We start from the raw sequence: 21485 nt of genomic DNA on the forward strand, positions 1-21485 counted from the left end.
CAACCACAACTATCAATCTATTCATTCATCAATGAAACACAAAATCAAAACAATCATCTCTCACACTTAACACAATTCTATAAGAGCTGAGCTCTTTACAAATGTAATTAAGGAATACAGGACCCAAGACTCCTAGATTCAATCATATCTGATCCATTGACACCTACATAAGGTGGGTAAGCAATTATGCAACAGAAAGTGAGAAACCAACAGAAATATAAAGTGAGACTAACCTAATACAAATCTTTGTCAAGCAAACCACCTCTTCTACTGGTGTGTAGACAATAAGTCTTACAACTACAGTACCTGAGAGCCATGTCAGATTGTGGCATTTTGGAATCTAAGATAGGACAATCTCAATAATCCCAAAAATGATAGTGAAGAAACTACCAGAGACCTTGCATGGCATTCCTGATGTTATTTACGATCACAATATGACTTGTACATACGCCGCACCTCAGCTTTTCATTGCTGTAGCTATAGAGCAAAATGCAGGATGCAAGTGCAACAATGGTGACATATCAAATGAATCCAAAAACCAGGAAGAGCCCTCTGACGTTTGTATGGGAACGTTGAGTATCAGGACTATAGCTGCATGAGTGGATCCCTGATAATATGTGACATGTTACACATTCAGAAGTTCAGGGCACTGATATACAAACAGGCATACAGTGGTCAGAAAAGTTCATTGACATTCAAGTAGATGAGATGTTACTCTCAGGCACTAATTGAGAAATCCATAAATGTGCTTTTCTATTGGTCCTACTCACTTAACATGGCAATGGGTTCCCAATCTGACTGACAAGTACAGATGCAGCAATGATTTCAGTAAAGATAAAGTGCAAGCAGATAATAAGTTAGAACAGCAGGGCTGCGAGAGGCTTAAAAGTGAAAAGAGAGCACATTTTAATGAGTGATTACAATTTGGTAACTGTGGCTTTTACAACCCAAAAGCATGCAGATTCTTTCAGGTCTTTCCAATCAAATGCACTTACTCCAAGATGGTGAGGGAGGAGTGCAGTGAACTGTGATGTAACATTGTACACATTGCTCAGGGTTGTTTCCAAGATGATCTGCACAGGTCAATCAGTTTCGTGCAGGTAAACAATAAATAGAGAAAGTTATTGTCTTCTCCCTATCTAGTCTAGAATCGAATGTCTAACTGTAAGGCTCAGCACCATATTACTCTCCCAGCAACCCATGTACTGTTTTCACTTCACTCTCATGAGGGGATTAAAAGTTGACGGCAATGAGGGTGGAAATGGAGAAAAATAAGGTACCCTTGCTGACTAGTGTCCTGCTCTGTTCTTCATCTTCACAAGCCATTTAAGCTTCTTAGTTAATTATAAGAAAGATGCACACAGTACAGCATTCTGTGGAGACAAAAACATGTATTCTCTGTATCTGGCAGAAGAGGATGTGTTGCACTCCCCTAGCTTTCTCCATCTCCAGGAGAGTGGGACCAGAATTCCCCTGGTTGAACCTTGCAGCTGTCTCCTCTGGATGAAGTGGGAGTGGAGTTACATGGAGGTCGAATAATGTCAAGTCACAATCTAGCCTACATCTTCCCTGGTTCTTTCTTAAAACTTGTGAATTAAGGTGGAAATCTCATCTCACATAGTGTCCATCAAGTCCATCTCACAGGGTTGGGATTTGGGAGCCAAAATTTCCTTCCCACATTTTCTCAGGGACAAGGTTAAAAAGGGGAGAAAAGAACTGAATTCCTCCCATTTTGGAAAAGGGAAACTATTGCACATATTTAAATTTTCCTACAGTTTTCAAGCCCTGGAATCTGTATCGTTTCAACTTCATCGGATGTCTCTGAGAAGACTTTTCATGCCTTGGATCTATGCTAATGGTGGAGCTGTAGAAGGTTGAGTGCATTAGCGGGTTTAAGTTAGTTTCTTCTCTAACCTGCACTTTTTCATGGTTGTCAACAACATCAGGATCCCATATGCTCATTTGCAATGATGAACACCAGCTGGGCTAACTGCACTTTACTGTGAAAACTTTCATCTTCCAGTGGAGGCAAATTTAGGATACAATAAGGAATGATCGTATTATAACTTGTTAGGAATAGCTTCCCTACATGAGAACCTGTGAAAAAGCCTCTTGAGGTGGCATAGCCATGTTCAGCAAAGGCTCTTGGAAGCTCCAGTATTGAAGAGTGATTTGATTCAGATTGAAGGAGACAACTGACCCAGCAGAGAAACCTAAAATGATCTGGGGAGAAAAGTAAGGAAAAATATGCATGGTCTTCCTCGTGTACAGTAAGACCTCCAATGTAGCTGACTAGAGGTGAGGATCCATATAGCGGAACTGCTCTATTTGGGACAAGGCTGAATAGCTGCTGTATTATATGTACAGAAATGAAAATAAATTTAGTAGAATTTCTTCTTTTAATTTTTAACTCCTAGGGAGTGATTTGTTTCTAGGTAAGAATCACATAAAGAAAATTCTAGTTAAAAAATCATAAAAGAAGAACTCTAGATTCGAACAAGAATTTGTAGGAAGGACTCAAAAACTGGTTCACAGTGCTGAAATTCTTTGCATGAACCATAATCAACAGGTACCTCATAATGTAAAATCATATCTGAATTCTGAAAATCACAAAAACAGTCCTCCTGCTCTGCTCTAGAGGTAGCAATTCTCATTTCTTAACCATCAGTAGCTGGTTGAATTCTGCACGAGCATATTAACTTAATTAGATCTCAAATTGATTGGGCCACCAAGCAGCAGTAACCCAACCGTCCACATAATTGCTTCATTCTGTGAAATTTTCCTGTATTGAAATTGTGTTCACCTTGGATCCCCCTTTAATCCATCAAGGTGAAAGCAGGATTTTTCAAATCCTCGACCAGACTGCAACAAGCCAGGGCTCTAAACAGCTCCCCAGCTGGCAACTTCGGCCATCTATCATGAAGCTTCTGCATAATCCACTCTTCTGTGGCCGGCGACATTTTGATTTTGGTGTGATTTAATATCTTCAAGCCTATTTCCCTACTACAAAAAATAATTGACTACTATACACCCCAAGTTAACCACAGGCAATAAGTTAGTGTCAAATGCATCAATCGGTTCAGCAGACAACCAGAGAATGAATGCTTGAATAATAGGGAGAAAGAAAAAAAACAGAAATCAATCCATAGACAAAGAGACTAAATTAAGGCTCATTTTATTGTACTGTTATTGTTTGTGATAGAAACATACAATCCATGTATTCATCTCCCATACCTCTACACAGCACGCAGAAGACAAAAGCAAAGGCAACAAAAAATCAAATTGAAGATTGGAGGGAAACGTTGTTGAGGCGTTCAAGAGCCAAAATGAGAGCTTGGGTGCCCAAATCCCCCTCTCCATGTGCCTGAAGAGAGAGATAGAGCTGCTGAGCGAGAGCCAAGCCAGGAAGAGCAAGACCCATGTTCTGGCATTCCCTCAAACAGATACCCAAATCCTTGACGAAATGATTTACGAAAAATCCAGCCTCGAAATCCCTTTTGAGAATCCTACTCCCATACAAATCCAAAGACTTGGAGCCAGCAGCTCCTGTAGAAATGGCATCCAAGTAGAGCCCAACATCCAGCCCCGCCTTGTGAGCATACATCATTCCTTCCACCAAACCCATCATCGTCGACGCAATTGTTATCTGATTCCCAAGCTTAGCGAATTGACCTTTCCCCGGACCGCCCATGTAATTCACCTTTCCCATACAATCAAACAAAGGCTTAAGTCTAGCTACCAACGATTCATCACCTCCAGCAAAGATGGCTAGGGTTCCAGCCTTAGCACCACGGTCACCACCAGAGACTGGGGCATCAACGGATACACAGCCCTTTGAAGCAGCGGCATCAGAGATCTCAACAGCAAGAGAAGGATCGCTGGTGGTCATGTCAACAAGGACACCACCGGCTCTTAAACCCTGGAGGGCTCCGGAGGGGCCGATTAGAACGGAACGGACGTCGGAGGGGTAGCCGACGATGGAGAAGACGACATCAGATTGGGTAGCAACTTCAAGTGGGGAAGGAGCATAGCGAGCACCCATGTCGAGAAGAGGCTGAGTCTTGGCTTGGGTACGGTTGAATACGGTGAGAGAGTAACCAGCTTTGATGAGGTGAGAGCACATAGATCGTCCCATCACTCCTGTTCCGATCCAACCCAATCGTGTGTTCGCCGGACTGATAGGCTCCATGGTTGGGATGGGGGTGGGGGCGGGGGCCATTGAACTGGAACGGCGAAGGTGGAAGGATGATGGAGAGACGATGAAGGTAGAGGTGGAACTGGAGCGTGAGCGGATGATGAGATGGAGAAAGCTTCGCATGAATTTAAGTGATGAGAGTCTGAGAAGGCCTTATCTGAAAAACAAAAAGAACTACAAAACAAGGTCCTTATCAATCAATGGAAGACGAACAAGAACCTTGCCATTGCCTTGCCAGACATCAAAATTCCTCTGCCGTCCGACGGTATCTGAATCTATATCATCGATTCATCGAAGATCAATAAAGATTCTTCGCCTTCCTTTAATTATTTATTATTTGGAGTGAGAACTGAATACCTACTACTTTGGGCATATCTCACGCCGGTGACGATTCTCATTTATTTATTTATTTTTATGTTTTTTTGGGAGAAGAATGGATAATGACCAGATATCGGCATTTTTTGTTTTGTTTTGTCGAAAGTTTACCCATGATCTTACATGTATGTGTCCCTTCATATGAATTATGCGCCACCCTCACAATGGTTCCCATCAAATGCTCCCTTTCATGCATTTTTTTTCTTCTGTTTATCTTTGCACCTTCACGCCTTCTTGCTCATAGTATCCAAAATCAAAATGGTTTTTTTCTCTTCTCTAAAAAGAGAAAGTCAAATTGAGGGCCAAATCCAAATCCAGATCCATGAGTAGGAATTTGAGGAGAAGCCCATGGATGAGCAGTATGTTTCACAATGAGCCAACTGTAAATAGGGTACTTGCACTTCATTCTTTTTTAAGATATAATTTCCTCGTTCTAGATTTAGTCTTGAGGCTCCGTCCAAAACTTGTGTATTGACAGGGTAGACCAAGGTTGGGAGGCTTGCCCTAGACCTTGGGAGATCGGGGCTTGATCGTGGGACACCATATGAAGCTCCACAACCCAACAAGCATGAGAATAGTCCTAAGGCTTGGGGGGCTCAACCCCAGACCTCAGGAAGAAGACATAAGGAATGCCACCAAGGTTGAGGGGCTTGACCCCAAGCTTTGGCAAAAAGGCATGAGGATTGCCAATGAGGGTAGGGGGCTCGGCCCCAGGCCTTGATAGGAAGGTGTGAGGATTGCCACCGAGGCTAGGGAGCTCGACTACAAGCCTCGATAAGAAGGTGTGAGGATTGCATTGAGGCTAGGGGGTTTGACCCCAAACCTCAAGAAGAAGGCATGGTCCCATCTCAACTATTTGGACTTCATCCGTCTTGCTCAAAAGCTCCTATGCGAGAAGGGTGATCATAGATTACCTATTACCTTCGGAAGCCTCAAGACAAGATAGGAGAAGGGTGATCATTGAGTTGTCGCCACAACCTTCTTGGACGGACCCACCAAATTGTACGGCTATGTGTGTTCGGCCTTATCATGTCAAGCCTCCATTGTCGTGCCACTAAGGTGCTAACAAGCTGAAGCAGCCAACTCCTACATTTGATTTGTCAACCAATGAGGTGATCTACCAACTGCGAGGCATTAGGTTCTACCATAAATACCCATTCTCGAGATAGTGTTGTACTCAAATCTGACTTGCTATTAGGAGGCGGCTACACAGCACGTGCTAACTCGTCGTTTGTGAACAAGTTTTGAACCGATTTCCCAAGGTTTGACCATGTTTCACTAGAGAGATCAGATTCAAATGCAACACTCGGTTATGTTATATTTCAAATAGAAGTCTCAAATTCAATGTATATAAATATTATAATTAATAACCAACTTGTATGCAACCTACCAATGCGAAGATGGAAAACCAAAAAGACTTCAATTTTCTTTTGGTGTCAAACTTAAAATTAAGTAATGGCAAAACCCAACGGTTGTGGATGCCAATGGATTTTGCTTCAGTCCTAATGGTCAAGTTTAACACTTTGAGCTGTGAAATTGAAGTGTGGGTGGATCGAAATCTCGCTTGATGGTTATGTGCATTACCTAGAGCAATTTCGGGATGCCAATAGCTTAAGTCTGAGGTCCCTTTTGATAATTTAATTTTATGTACACCGACCTGGGGTAGTTTGGCCGACCGCCCTAACCCGCCGAGCCGATGGGCTTGCTAAGATTTGGCATTACTACCAAATATTCGCCCCGACTGGGCCCCGATTCTCTTTGTGCCTTATTTTGGCCCCGATCTTGGCCCCGATTCTCCCCGATTTTGCCCTTCCCCACCCTATCTTGGCCTTGTTCTAACCTTGATCTTCCCTTTGCCCTTCTTGCTTGTCTGCCTGATTTTGGCCCTATTTGGTTGAACCCTCTACCCATTGGAGGTTTTTTCCTGGGTGTATTTCCGTTTTTTTCCATGTTTTTTGTTTTTTTATATCTTCATTATCAATGTGTAGCATCCACATTTTGGTCGATCTTGACCCTTTTTGGCTCTATCTTTGTTTTTGCCGATCTGTTTGATTTTTACCTTAATCTTCACATTCGTTGTATACTCTTAAGTCTCGATTTTTACCTTTAGTCATTTTTATATATTAGACTATGGTTCACCTTCTATATTATTTTTGATAATTTTTATTTTTCGAACTAAGTCATTTTTAGTTATAAAAATCATTGATTTTTTTTGGACTAGGTAATATATTATAAATAATGCTAGTATATATTAATATCTACATCTACACAATTTCTCATCTGATATTCATATTTCTTTAGCCTCCAATGTGATATTTCGCTTATTGGACGTAGCTTTTAACTTATTAGGACGATGCTATGTTTGTAACTTATAATTTCTTTAACTACGTATTACTAAATTATCATTGATTTACTTATTAACAAGTTTTGAATATTATTTTTTTTTAATAAGATATCTAGGAGGGGTTTTTTTCCATCCCGTAATGGGGGGTTTTCATTTCCATCATCAGCAATGAGAGTTTTGGATCATATATTATGAGTATGATTTATTTATGTTTGAAGCAACACTATCACTTATTACCATTTTATCATTTTCTATGAGCTTGAATCTTCTTATATTTCTATGAATTTGATTTTTGATTTATTTATGATACTTTTATTTTTATTTTTATTATATTTTTTATGAATTTACATTTGATATTTTAAGTCTGGATGGACCATTGTTGGGCCGATGTCTTCCTCGGATCGCTTGGGCCGCCGGATAAGGCACGAACTAGGGAATCAGCTCTACCAATAAGGAACAAGGATTCGCCCCAGGCTCACCCGGATGAGGCACGAACCGGGATCAGCTCTACCAATAAGGAACAAGGATTCGCTCCCATGGTAGAGTGATGTTCTCGCTTGAAACACCACAATCGATGTGGGACTAAAATGTCTGTACCCTTCTGACCTGTATTCATCTGATCTAGTCTAGCTTCTCGATTCAGAGAATTTAGAAAAGTGCAAGACAAGGGAAGGATGTCTGGCAACCGTGATTCTCCTGACAAGAACCCTAAAAAAGTGAATTTGATGGATCCTCACTCCGTCAAACATCTGCTCGACGAATCCGCTACTGAGGTAAAACAGAACAGTGAGACCCTTCTCTGTCTGTTAATGTCAAGCACTTAATCCTTCAACTTGAAACCCTGTATCTGTTTTCTTTTTAATCCTTGTAGATCGTTACCAGTCGGGGTTACGTGGAAGATGTGAGAATGAGCAATATAAGATTGTTCGTGGGAGCCATTATCATGGTCGTTGCTCTCGTGGCTCAGTTCTACCCAAAGAAGTTCCCTGAGAATAAAGTTATTATGATAGGATGCATCATGTTATATCCTTTCCTTTCTTTTTGTTTTTTGGTAGATTTCTTTTGATTTTCTGTTCTTTCTCTCTTTATATTGGTATGAAATAATGCTCGGCATTGTCCAAAGTTTGACATTTGGAAGTAAGTTTAATTTGACTCTGGCAAGTATATTATTCTCAATGTACTGCTGCAGCTGATCACTTACTCTAAGGAGAAGAATGCGATCCTGTTTACCTATTCCCTCCCTGTAAGTATTTCTAATTAGGACGCTGTTGGATTTTTAACTCAATTGTATGCTTACAATTATGTGAACTAATATGAGAAATGTTGTATTACAACTTAACCCCTCACTCGATTTGAATTTTTGTTGTGTGGATCTTCTTTTGTTGCTAATTCCCTTTTCAGTTTGCTGGTAAGTGTTAGTGGAGGATTAGTGAAGGAACTTTTCTTTGTGTATTTAGGACTTGCAGGTAGATTATATTCCTGACGAGATTTCATATTATATGAAATGATATGTGCCCATGTGGACTGCTATTTTGGACTTAAATCTTGCAACAAAGTCTCAAGTCTTATCCCCAACTAAATGAGGTTGGCTACATGGATCCTTTTGAAACGAAGTAGAGAAAACTGAGATTCACACAATGGGAAATTAAGAAGAATGAGGAATTGGAAATGAAAAGTGAAAGTAAGGAACAAGGATAACCCAGGAAATCAGGAAAAAAACTCAGTTACATGGTGACAAAAACATGGATTTTTTGTCCTCCAGTGGGCTCTATTTGAGGTCATACTTGACATAAGACCTGGACCAATTTATCTCATTCTTCACAACCTCACGTACCCAAGTCGTTTTAGCCATTAAGTCAGAATCAGATAACTCCTCTTCATTGGGGCATCTACAGGCCCTTCGTTGCATGTGGCAAAACCACCTAAACTCTATTTTCAGAACTTGTCATTGATTGGGACAACTCCCACATCAGCTCTAGTACACTCATTTCTCACTTTTATCTTTTGTAGCTTACTACTAATCCATCTTAACAGCCCATCTTTGCATAATTTAATTTCATGATATGGCACTTTAATCACCTCTTCATTCCACATTAATTCTTTGTGAAACATCATCACTTCTTGTCCGATTCTTAACCATTAGGAAAATAATGTGCAAGGCCAGGCTAGAAGCAAAATTTTTACCTGAAGTTTTATATATCATAAGTTATTCACGCCCTTTAAAGTTAATGCATCCCTTCTGACCTGCCATGCAGCAAATCTAGTTGCCTGTTAAAGAGATTCTTTCCTTTAACATTTCTGTAATAAAACCAGTTCTATAAAAGGAATGGTACTAGATCCTTTTTGTCATGGTGCCATGCTAAACTCCAATATTTGTGCAAACCTTGTTCTTGCATGTTTCCTATGGTTCCCTTTCTTTCTTTCTTTCTTTCTTTTTTTTTGGGTGAAAATTCTTTCCTCAGCTTGCATCATATGATCAAATACAGGCTAGGGAGTGTTTGACAGCTGTTGAACAGTGTAAGGGGACTGTTAGTTAGAAAGATGATAGTCATGGGTTAGTTTGAAAATTTGTATTAAAATTCCCTTGATAGGCTCTGAAATTAGGGTAGGAACTAGGATTTTCATGGCATTTGTTTCTCCCTCCTTGTGACCCTGTTTAAGGATCCAATTCCAGCAAACTATGATAATAACTGAGTCCACTGAATACTAAGATATATAGACAAACAACTCAGTGAACACATCCTAATAATATCTGAGTAAAGGCATCCATATGTTTCAAATTCAACAACATTGTATCTCCTTCAATCTCAAGTAAAGGTTCACCTTGTCAATATGATGCCAAATCAGAAGTGGAACCTTTAAATGTAGTACTTAATGTATGTTCTGAGGGCTGTACATAATCCTTCATTAGCTTTATTTTTTCCTTTTTTTTTGCTTGTTTAATCCTTCACTAAGCTGTTTAGGTTTCCTTATAAAACATTGGAAAAGTTTTCTTTATTATATTTTGCTGAAAGGGTGAAGTTTTATCTTTCATTATTTTCATTTCTGACTTGTTTTTTATTTCGTCTGAGCAGGGATCCTTCAATAGCACTGGGCTGGTGGTTTCTTCTAAGTTGCCAAGATTCTCTGACATTTACACATTGTCAATAGCCAGTGCAGACCCAAAATCAGTCTCTGCTAAGAAACCTGTCCAGTTCACGAAGAGCGTCACTCAATGGTACCCGTCTTACCCTGTCTCTGTGTCCTCCAGACCCCCCCCCCCAACCGTTAATGGTTTTTACCAAATTGCAAGGTTCTTTTGTTATTTCTAATGTTTGGCTTTAGAGAAAATAATTAATTTGAGAAATCCGTGCCAACATATATGGCTGTCAGGTGGCTTCATATCTGACAATTCTCAAAGGGAATCTTACTTGTTGGTTTAAACATGTTGTAACCTTTAACAAAAATTGCCAAGCCATTTTTGTGAACTGTTGTTCAACTGCTTCCAAACATACAGCAGAAAACAAGTCTGGTTGCCAGACTAAACACATTTAAAACGTGAATGCTTTGTAATAAACAAAAGAAGAGAGACAGAGAGAGATCTTTAAAAGAACTTTTTTTACTCAAATATATTTTTTGACAAATTATTCAACCTGTTAGTTACCATTGCAGGAGTCTCACAATGGCTTGGCAACTAAGCCAATAATGTACAGTTGTGTTGTCCTTTTAATGCAATACTGGTTTGAATGCTCAAACCAGTGGCCTATGACAAGATCTTTATTCGAAGGACAAGTCCAGTGAGGGAGGTTTCAAATATCAAAAATCAGGTTGCTCAAAGGGGCTGAGAGTGATATGGAGTTTAAACAATAGGATAGGAAGGTTTTTTGGAAACCTGACCTTAATTAGATGAGTAGATTTGTATTTATAGGTGATTCTTAGTGACTATAGGAATAGGCTAAAACAGAAATTTAGGGACTGAAACTAGGGTTTGAAGGTAGGTTTGAAATTAAGTTTCTTATTTCAGATATGAATTAATGTAATCAGTTGCCTGATCAATTGAGGACATCAGATTGTATTCAGGTATTGGATGGCCTAGTGGAGGGTAAGGGATATAATAGGAATCTAAAACATATGAAGATTCGATAGTCAGCTTGGTCTCTTGGGCATCGTTTGTTTGCTGAATTTGAGTGGGGTGGGAAAAAGTAATTTTTTCCATGAAATCACAAAGCATGGTTTGTTTTAAGGAAGCCTATCTGCTGACATGGCATGTCACTTTTCCCACTGCCCTTTTAAGTCCCACTAATTTAGTGGGGACTTTATGGGAAAGTAGGGATATACTAATAGTGGGACCACAGTTACAACTTTTCTACAAAATCCTTTCATTTCCTTTCTTATTCCCCCACCCCGCTACATATAGCAAACAAACAATGCCTCGAGGAGTCTCTTCTTTTCTTCACTCCAGATTTTGCCAGGTGAATAGAATGAGAACAAATTTGATTTTGTCATTAGGTTCAAGAATATGTGATTCAAATCTCAAGATGATCTAATGGTTGATTTGCTTCACCTCAGAAAATATGCCGTGTATGAAATTTCAGAAGGTTGCAGAAATTTTCAAAATAAAAACTTACCTTTTGATGACTATGATCTGTGAAATAGGTGATAAACCACAAACCAGCAGGGGCTGTAGAGTGACAACATAAGATAAATTTCAATGGGGCTTCACCAGGTGTCAACTGGATCATAACTAATCTCCTTCCCCTTGATCACACACAAAGAACTTTAAACAAGGGAGCCCAATACCAGCAATTTTCTGGCTTCTTTTTTCTTTTTCTTTTCTTTTTTTTTTTTTGGGGGGGGGGGGGAGAAGTGGGGGTCACATGGTTTTTTTTTTTTTTTTTGTACAAAGGGGCTTTATTAAGCCGGGGAATGGGATATTATTAATAATGCCTCAGCGAGAGTTGAACCCATGACCTCTTCACTGAGAGGTGTTGGTTTCAACCACTAGAACAGCTCTGTGTTGGCGGTCACATGGTTTTTTAATAAAGCCAAAAATACACTTTCAGTTGGATTGGGTGGGAAATCCCCACCTGACTCAATTGCATAATTTTTGAAAGTCTAGAGAACATCGACATGGACATTTAAGTGATGCGGATCAGTTAACTTAATAGGCAACTGAAATGAACAAACATTGGACAAATGTGGGTCATGGTTCAATTGAAACCGAAAACATGACAAGTCATCCTGAAATACTAAAGAAATGAAAAACATCGACAGTCTAGGCCACGGTTTGGCTGGTTTGACCTTCCTACAGGTGTAGGTCTTCAGATCTGCCTCACTTTTTTTCCATCTGATAAGAACAGATTCTTAATTGACACCCCCACACTAGCTGATGTGGACGGGGTGGTCTAGTTAGTGTGGAACAGGTTTTGTAAGAAACCGTTCTAAAGGCTAAATAAAGAAAGAAATCAACCTAGATGCAAAACATCACTAAGAACAGTAAGCTTTTATGAGAAACAGCCTCACCGGAGTATGCATACAAGCCCCTGGTGGAGATCCCAAATCATATACCAGTTTCTCAGTTTTGCCATTGTGTTCAAGGGATTCAAATGTTTCTAGCATGTAATTGGCAAGGGTGTGATCCATTTTAAATGAGAGTGGAGACCATATTCTTCGTATATAAAGATCTATTGCAGAAGACATGCTTCCCCACATCAATTTTATTGGCCCCTTCAGAGAAAGACTAAATCCATTGAGCACACCAATGACTCCAACACAATCTACTAAACAGCTTTGTTTAAAAAAGTGGATGAATTGAGTCATACCAACTGTGAAACCCTAAACATGGAAAAGCAGGCCAACGCAAGCCCAAGAATAGAATTGCAAGGACCACCGGTTTTTCTTTTAGTATGAGAGTTTTCATGTTTTTATTTCCCAAAGCTTGTACTGGCTAGCTACAGAATCCTATTTTTGGTTTTGCAAGTTTATCTGTTCTAACCTCATTGACTGAAACTTCAATTGAACTTTAAATGTAGGCATTTGGATAGTAATTGTTTCATTTATGTGCGTGTATTGCCATTTTTGGTCCTGTTTTTGAAATTATAATCTTTTTGAATGCATGCTGTGTGATTCTGCTTTTTGCCATTCTCGCATTGTTTGTCCATGATTCCTGTCCTGGTTATGTTTTGTACCATTCATAACATAACCATATACTGTATACAACTTTTTTTCTGTTCATCTTTTTAGAATTGCGATACCTGAGCACCTAGTGAGAAAATATTATTTTCATTTGCAGCTTTAGGTTTGCCCCCACTAATGGGTGATTGTGTATGTAATGCTGCAGGTTTACCAAAGATGGAGTTCTGGTCGAGGATCTGTTCTCAAAAGATGTTGATGGACTAATCAACCAGTACAGAGGAGAAACTCGGAAGAACAAGTGAATGGTAGTTAGTTCATACAATAGGATCAAGGCCTTGGGTGGGGGTCGGATTTTTTATTTTAGGCAACAATGAGTTCTGATAATTTCCATTACTTGTTTCTGGCCAGACATGACGCATCCCCCCAGTTTCAGAAACTCCAATATTATTAGTCAAGGTCCCGACGAACTCTCAGTGTCAGATCCTGAATTTTAAGTAAAATATAGATGATTTTCATTGAAAGTATGTGCAATCACCCCTTCTATAGGGTTGCCGCTTTATCTATCTCCTTTCTTTAAGATGTTTCTGGTATCCTGGCCGGTGTGAATTGATAGGTTCTGTGGAAGGTTGTTCGTCTTCTGGAACAATTTCAACGGACTAAGTGGCCCTTTGATTGTTTTTCCTCTTTCTGAAGAAGCAAGCTAGGGCCCGGTATTAACCTCAGAAGTTAATTAAATGGTGCCATGGGTGGAACCGTTAACCCAAAGAGTATATGAACAAGTGGTCTGCACTGCGTAAACACTTGAAAGAACGTCTTTGGGAACCACAGTGATGGAACTGTTTCAATGTGATCGTCCGTTGCTTTTGAAATCAGTAGATTGTCATCTGGGATTAATCATAGCTTCTATCCATGAGCAGAGAATGAAGACTCGTCCATAGAAGAGCAGAGATTTTCCTTTGTTTAAGACTCTTCTCATAGATAGCAGATAAATTGATCTATTTAAGACTTACCAGAGCAGAGTCCTCCATGCTGTGCCTGGCTGTCACATGGTACCAAATGGAGCTGTAACCAGGGTTCTAAGTATGGGGATCAGAAGTTCCAATCCGACTGTATTCTCCTCATATCCATTCTAACATACATTTGGGTGGGGGTAATTACAAAATTGGAGGGAGCTAGTTAATTTTACTAATACTTACCAGTGTTAATCTTTCTTTTTTTGGGGTAAAATATACCAGTGTTTTGACATGGACAAGTTGAACAAATGCTTGAGCCATGTATTAATATCACTGGGGAACGAACCAAGTTAACAACCTCCAGGAGATTGCAGATCCAACACACCCAAATCCGACAATTTTCTGTTTTAACCAAGTTATGGATCATAAATATGATTCTTTTTGAATATTAAGGTTAGATCAGGATTTGAATTTTCTTCCTCCAACCTAGAGACAGGTGGAATCACTAGGCCTCCCTCGCCAACGAAAACATACAAGTACCTAAAATATTCAGATTCAAGCACAGGCGTCAATAAAATCACATTGTTATTTTCAAAATAAAAAATGACAGATCCCACAGTTAAATTTAGGAGCAGTTCTACATCGGAAAAAAAAGGCGCATATTTACATTCTAGTGTCTGTACTCTGTAGACATCAATGATTTGATTGAATTCCTGAAAACTTTATTGTTTAGTTGACAAGGTATAGAAACATCAAACGTGATGCTGAACCAAGTTCAGATTTTGGAACATCAATGGCTATGGCAACGTAAATGCACTACAACAATGGCTATGGAACCCAACCAATGTAGAAATGGCTACAGCATAGAAAGTCACACATAAAAATGGTCTATAAGACCCAACAATAGAGACTGCCAATCACTCTTCTACTCGATAAGGAGTTAAGAGACCCTTAGGATACATGCTGAAGCAAATCACCATCAGCTGAGTGGTTCACTGATCTCTAGGAGTTCATTACGGAGCCCAGTGAAAACAATCGAATCTGTCTCTATGGGCTTGAACTTTACAAGAGCTGCTGGTACCAAGTCCTCTTCGTCTAATGTTGGAGTTCTGCCTCCAGCAACAGGAAACCGTGGGATCACTTGCAGCTTGATAACTACTGGACGCAATAGTTCAAATTCCAGACTGGGTTCTTTGAGAGCTGAACTGACAAACTGAGAAGAGACAAACAAAGAAAACAAGTAACTAAATGTCCGTTTGTGCATATGAAAATCAACAGTGTAAAAGAAAGGAGCTATCATTTACTAGTTCAATAAGAAAATTTAACACACTGTTCATTTGTGACTTCAGGGGAACAACAGATTGAAGTCTTAAAAAGCCTAAGATAGAGTCCAGCTAAAACAAAAAACAAAAACTACTAATCAGCAGCTTCTACCAGAGAAAGTGAAAAATGAATAACACATGCTATCCACCAACAGTTCTCGTTGTAAACCACAATGGTTCTTGCTGTAAACCATAAATCGACCCCTGTTTTTTTTCTCTTCCCTCAAACCACCCAAAGCCTATAAAATGAAATCCCTATCTTGTTCTCTGTGCAATTATTTTGCACATATACCATCACATTTGGTATGTCTTTTCTAAATCAATAACTGTTTGCTCATGCAACTTTTCTACACTGTATTCAGGAAGCCAACAAAAAAAAACTTAAACCACCACCATCTCCTGCTCATGCACTTTTTGTACACAGTTCAGGGAGCAAAAAAACTTCCACCACTGCCGCCACCACCATCTCCACATCACCATCCCCATCTCCACCTCCACCACCACAAGCACCATCATGTCCACCAAACACCACCATTACCTCTACCCTTCACCTCCACCAAAATTTTGGGAATTCAATATGAACTTTGAAATTTTATAGAAGTTTCAAATACACAAATGGTTGCGCATAACAAACATGTAACTTTTTTTTTAGGCCCATAAATAAAATTAAAATGTGTTACAACAATATTCGCCCATAAATTTGGCCCAATAATAGAAATATAAGTCAATCACGGAATAGAAACATGGCCCAGTATCAGAAGTGTTGTAATGCATGCTACTAATCAACAAATGGTATAATCTTGTCCACAAATAATTGTATCTTCTTAGTATTGAGAAACTTAAATATTTCCGGGGCACCATCATATGAGTTTATACATCCTCCAGATGATAGATCAATCTTGACTGGAATGATTTAAAATGAACATCACCAGTGTCTAGGGATACTTTCTACAATGATGGTATGTCTGGAACGAGGACATCTCTTGATCTAATTGACATGTCTGTGCGATGATTTTTTTTTTTTGGGACGAATTAACTAAAGAGGAGCAAACAAGTTCAGCCTTTAAGAGGAAGACCAAAATGAATACCCCAGGAGACAACAATAAGCTTGTTCTTTGGGGAATCATCAATCAGGGGATGGGGAAAAGCTAAGAGTCTAGAAGGAACATCAAAGTCGATGGCATTCCAAATCATATCTTTGGAGCGGGATTTGGACAAAGATTGCGTTACCACCAAAGATGATGGATAGTGGCACAGGAACACGAGCTTACCAGCCTGATCACAATAAGCCTGTGCAATGACTTTAGTAAACCGTGACATAGAGTAGACTAATAAAAAAACATGATCACTTTGGTTCATTGCAATATATTTGCATACCCAAAGGAGAAAACTTCAGCTCAAACCCTTGAGATGATGAATCGAATGTTCACAGTTGAAATTCAGGAAAATAGCAACATGTAAAATGAAAATATAGGTGGGAAGGTAACAATCAATCATGGCACATTTGGAAGAAATTTAGGATCACTGAATTTTAGACCCTTCCATATATAATTTGGAATAGGACATGTTACAAATTAAACATCCAAACAAAGTGTTCACCTCACGACATTTTTCTGGTTTAACATAAAAGGTAAAACAGAACTTTTTAATGTCAAAGCAAAGTAGATTGATATACGAGAGAACTGGAAGTCAAACAGAACAAAGAGAAAGAGATTGTTAATATGCATTGTGCCGCTCATAATAGTAATGAAATCTCAACTATTTCAGTTTAGATCCAAAAGGGAAAAGACCATTTACTGGGAAGTAGATAAAGACCGCTAACCTCATAAAGCGCTGTAGTTCGCTCCCATGGGTAAAAGACACCTTGGAGCACCACTTCATCAGGAAACTGGATCCGGATAAGCGCATTTTTATATCGCTTCCTTGAAGTTTTTGCCTGCTTCTCTTTATATGACCTGGGAATAAGCACCTGAGAATCTGCTAGCTTTTTCTTCCTCATCTCAACTTCTCTTCTCAGCTCCTCAGCAGAGAGGTTGTAGAAAGACTCTGGCACGTCAATTTTCCTTGCTATGCTTTCAGCAACAGAAAAGAATACTCGAATCTAGAAAGTGACCAAAGTACAAAACTGTCATAATCGTTTAATTTTTAGAAGAAATTACAACCTGACAATTTCTAAATGCCAGGATATGTGAAACTTCAGAATATATGAACTCATGCAATTCAAAATGCCATATGGCTTACAGATCAAAAGAAAAGATAGTTCTTAATCTTGGGGGGAGAGGGGGAGGGGAATAAGAAATATAACCCAATGAAAAATCTTAAAATTAACAATGATAATAGCATCAACTAAGGACCCCAAAAAAATAAGAAGTGGGAAAGTAGTGCCGTTGGTGAAGATCTTTGTATTTTGAAAACTCAAAATTTTAACATATATCAGAATTTTGGAGCTACTTGTGGATAATTATGAACCAAGGATTCCCTCATTATGATTGTGACTGTAATAGAGAGTAAATAGCATCAAATGAAGCAAGGAAAAGTCTCGAAATAAACTACTCCACTATCAATATACCTGTCTGTCAATTTTCTTTGGCTCCGCTGGAGCTACTACCTCAGTTGCTGCTACCACTGATGGTAGGTCTTCTGTCTTTCTTGAGAAGCATGGTTCTTGTTCTGTTTTACTTGGTTCCAGTAACAATATGGATTCTCTGATTATAGAAATTTCATTTTCCGAAGGTTCTTCCATGACTGCCCACATCTCACCACCTTCTTCTTGAAGTCTAAATCCAACATACTCCAGCAACTCAACACCTCCTGCCACGGCACCGATAGCCTCACTAATCTTTGGATTGTTCATTCGAATTCTTCGGAACTTGTCATTATTCGGCTCTTTGATGATATTCCTCAAAAGCCGAAGAACAACCTCCACTGAACCTTGTGAGACCCCTCCCAGAAAGAAAAGCTCCAACATGATCCGCCAATTCATTCAAAGCCTTCGCATTGGACCCATTTGTGGGAGATTCTTCAACATTAGCAATGGAAACCTTGTCACTGACGCAACTATCAATGTGTTCAGACACATCCTCTTCGGTCCTAAAAGATTGACTGCAAACTGGGCATTCGATAACCTGTAGGGTATGTCCATTCTGGGAACGTTTCCCCGATGTGACTAAAGACCCAAAAGGATCAAAACCATTTGCCGCTCTGTGATCTGAATTGGGAACATTTTGTCCAATGGGCTCATCCTTGATCCTCTGATCTGCACGGGAATCGGTCTGGGGTATCTGCGGCTGCGGCTGCGGCTGCGGCTTTGGATTTGATACCGGTGGAGTTCGTCTTGTCTCGGGGACCTGGGTTGGGCGAGCAAGAACAGGATTCGAAGGACCAGATGAAGAAGAACCCAAGACTCTACCTTGGCCTTTGAATTTACCGGAAGATGAAGATGAGAAAGGATTATTCACCTTCTTCATAAAACCCTTGACCTTATCCTTCACGTCGTCCATGCCCTATCTCAAATGATCCAATAAAGATTTTGAGTTCTAGAAAAAAGAAATTGAGGATTGTGCTCGTTTTCTTGGTTCTTGAACTGGAACGTAAATTGGAAATTAGGTTTATGTCACTCGAAGGAGGAGGAGAATGAAGCGCGTAAAGGTCAACTGGGAATGGAAGAAGATTATCAAATGAATTAGGGTTTGCGTAAGTCACCGCGTTGCCTCGAGTGGAAACTTGTCCAACACCCAGAAATCTGTGAATCTGATGCAATCGAAGATTCTGAACTAACTTTCCAGGCTATCAACTAATTTGATTCCCAGTTGGTTGGATTTTGAAATGTTCTTACAGGAATTTCCAGAAAGATAGTGATTTTGATTTCCATTCTCCTCGTGTAGAGGACGAAATTTGACCTGGAACCAAACATGAGTGTAGGCTGACGAAGACGACAAGAACCAATAATTATTCGACACGTCAGAAAATAATCTCGGTGATGCTCTGGCGATTTCGGGTCGGGTTTATTCCTGGCCAGTGGCCAGCCTAGCTCTTCTTAACTAACGTGTATGTGATAATAAAGTGCAGAACTCAAAGTTCGAGACGCGCTTCCTTTTCTTTCCTCCATTTTATTTATTTATTGAAATTTCCCTGAATCCGATCCCCCATTCATGAATGATGAATCATATTCATGTGAGTTTGTCACATTAATTTCAATAATATTGGGGATTTTGTTTAATCAACAAAGGAAAATTCTCGTTTTTCTTGAATATATAGATTTTTTGGGTATTAATTTTTTTATTTTTTATTTTTGTTAGTAGGAGATGGAGACGAGTCCGGATCATCTCCCCGACATTATAGGGAGCTCCACAAAGGGTAATAGGGTTTTTTATTAAATGTTTTATTATTTTTTACTTATGTCCCACATAATTGTGGTTATAGTGCCGAGGGAGCTCCACAAAGGGTTATAGGGTTTTTTATTAAATGTTTTATTATTTTTTACTTATGTCCCACATAATTGTGGTTATAATGCGGTCGGGTGCTCCATGTTAGGGGAGATGATCTACACTCGATGGAGAAACTATTACATAATATCATAAGGAAACCCAAATCCGTAACCTCTTATAAAAGGTACCCATATTACCAACTGAGCTATCCTTAGTAAATAATTTTTAATTGTGTGTTTGGTATTTATTTTAAAATCTATTTTTATTTAAAATAGTAAAGATATGTTAGAGATTACATTATAATGGTTGGAACATGGTACCCGTTTATATCCATGGACGTGGATCCATGCAAGTATATTGATGTATTTAATGACTAAGTTTTAAATGTGCCTCGTATAATAATAATTTTCAAAGTGTATGTCACTTATAATTCTTTTCTTACATCTTTCCCCCCACCCAAAAAAGAAGAAAGTAGATGCAAAAACAAAGAAAATATAATCGGATCATTTAAGACGTATTTAGAAAAATTAACTACAATATTTAATTTTGCTTTAGTGTTATGCATTAAATTCACATCACTAAGATGCCTACGATCCAAATGTAAAGTGGTGGTCGAGTTAATTTGAATAAATGCGCATTAGTTGCACAACATTGAAGCTCAACTCCTACAGTATGTGCATCTCTAATGTCTTGGCTTTTTCAGATCTCCATGTTACAATGTAGCAAATTATATTATCCATTGAAATATTAATCATTAACAATGAAGTGATAATCTAACTTTGCATACGATGCGTCCAAAATCGCCCCTTGGATCTCCCGGATGTCGCAACGCGTCGATGTGGCCGCCGCGGGGTCGGAGCCCCTCCGATGCTGTCGGTGAACTTATCCACGGCTTTGCTGAACCGGCTATGATGAAGACGGAGGTGACGAGGATGTGGTCCGTGCGCGGTCTCGTGTTTCTCCTGTCGTTGTCCGTCCCTCCCTTGTTGTGTGGGTTTGGTGTCCGTCTCCTCGTCGGGCCGCCTTCTTCGGGTGTCGTTGGTCTCTTGTGTCCGTTGGCGTTCTCTGTTTGGGCTGTGGGCTCCGGTCCGTTGGTTTGCGTGTTTCCCTTGTGTGTTTCCGCCGTCGGTTGCCGCAGCCATCTTCGATCCGGTCGCCGGGGTTCGCCCGGGGTCGGGGGTCGGCGTGTGTCGTCTTTCTCCTTCGTACATTTATGTTTAAAGGTATTTGAATCTATCCGATTACTAATAGCATGCAAATATGATATACCCATTTCTTACGGGTTATTATCCAATTAAGTTACTTATTTTGATTTGTTTTATTATTTTTATATATATTTTTCTTGAAATATAGGACTATTTTTTATAGATTTTCTACTAAAATAACTACAAAATTTGTTAAATTATTAAATTTCAAACTAAATCCTCACAAATAAAATGGTAAATATGTCAACACGTTAGTCGAAAACTTGTATTCAATATGTATTTAAACTAATTTAGAATATATTTCTTCTTAAGAAATAACTATCCGACTTTCATCCGAAAGTTGATAAGACATTATTCGAATCCATCTAAATATAATAGGATGCAAATATGATATTACTATTATCCGAACTGAATTCAATCCATTTACACCCCTAATATTCTATAGCATAACATATGTCAAGTATAAAATATAAAAATAAAAATTGATAGACTTAACCAAATAATCAAAATCACGTATATGTTATTGTTAATGACTAAAATATTCATTTTA

The 21485-nt window shown here is 39.1% G+C and overlaps 3 protein-coding genes across 3 annotated transcripts; 1 reads left to right on the forward strand and 2 right to left on the reverse strand.

Moving 5' to 3' along the window:
* Positions 1-2577: 2577 nt before the first annotated feature.
* LOC149021005 (6-phosphogluconate dehydrogenase family protein) lies at positions 2578-4580 on the reverse strand. The gene has a single exon (XM_089149261.1). The coding sequence runs from the start codon at positions 4316-4318 to the stop codon at positions 3278-3280; it is 1041 nt and encodes a 346-aa protein (XP_089005387.1). The 5' UTR covers positions 4319-4580; the 3' UTR covers positions 2578-3277.
* Positions 4581-7406: 2826 nt separating this feature from the next.
* On the forward strand, positions 7407-13716 carry LOC149021006 (signal peptidase complex subunit 2-like). Its single transcript, XM_089149264.1, has 5 exons — positions 7407-7687; positions 7786-7937; positions 8076-8157; positions 9989-10131; positions 13234-13716. The coding sequence occupies exons 1-5, from the start codon at positions 7589-7591 to the stop codon at positions 13328-13330; spliced, it is 573 nt and encodes a 190-aa protein (XP_089005390.1). The 5' UTR covers positions 7407-7588; the 3' UTR covers positions 13331-13716.
* A 674-nt stretch (positions 13717-14390) lies between these two features.
* On the reverse strand, positions 14391-19314 carry PUX2 (plant UBX domain-containing protein 2). The gene is given in 4 exon segments (XM_089149263.1): positions 14391-15194; positions 17126-17404; positions 17873-18244; positions 18246-19314. Coding segments are annotated over 4 exon segments (1443 nt in total). The 5' UTR covers positions 18804-19314; the 3' UTR covers positions 14391-14960.
* Positions 19315-21485: the final 2171 nt, after the last annotated feature.

Source organism: Hakea prostrata, chromosome 3 (genome assembly GCF_041222555.1).
Source record: "Hakea prostrata isolate BN-2017 chromosome 3, UWA_Hpros_2, whole genome shotgun sequence".
NCBI lineage: Eukaryota > Viridiplantae > Streptophyta > Magnoliopsida > Proteales > Proteaceae > Hakea > Hakea prostrata.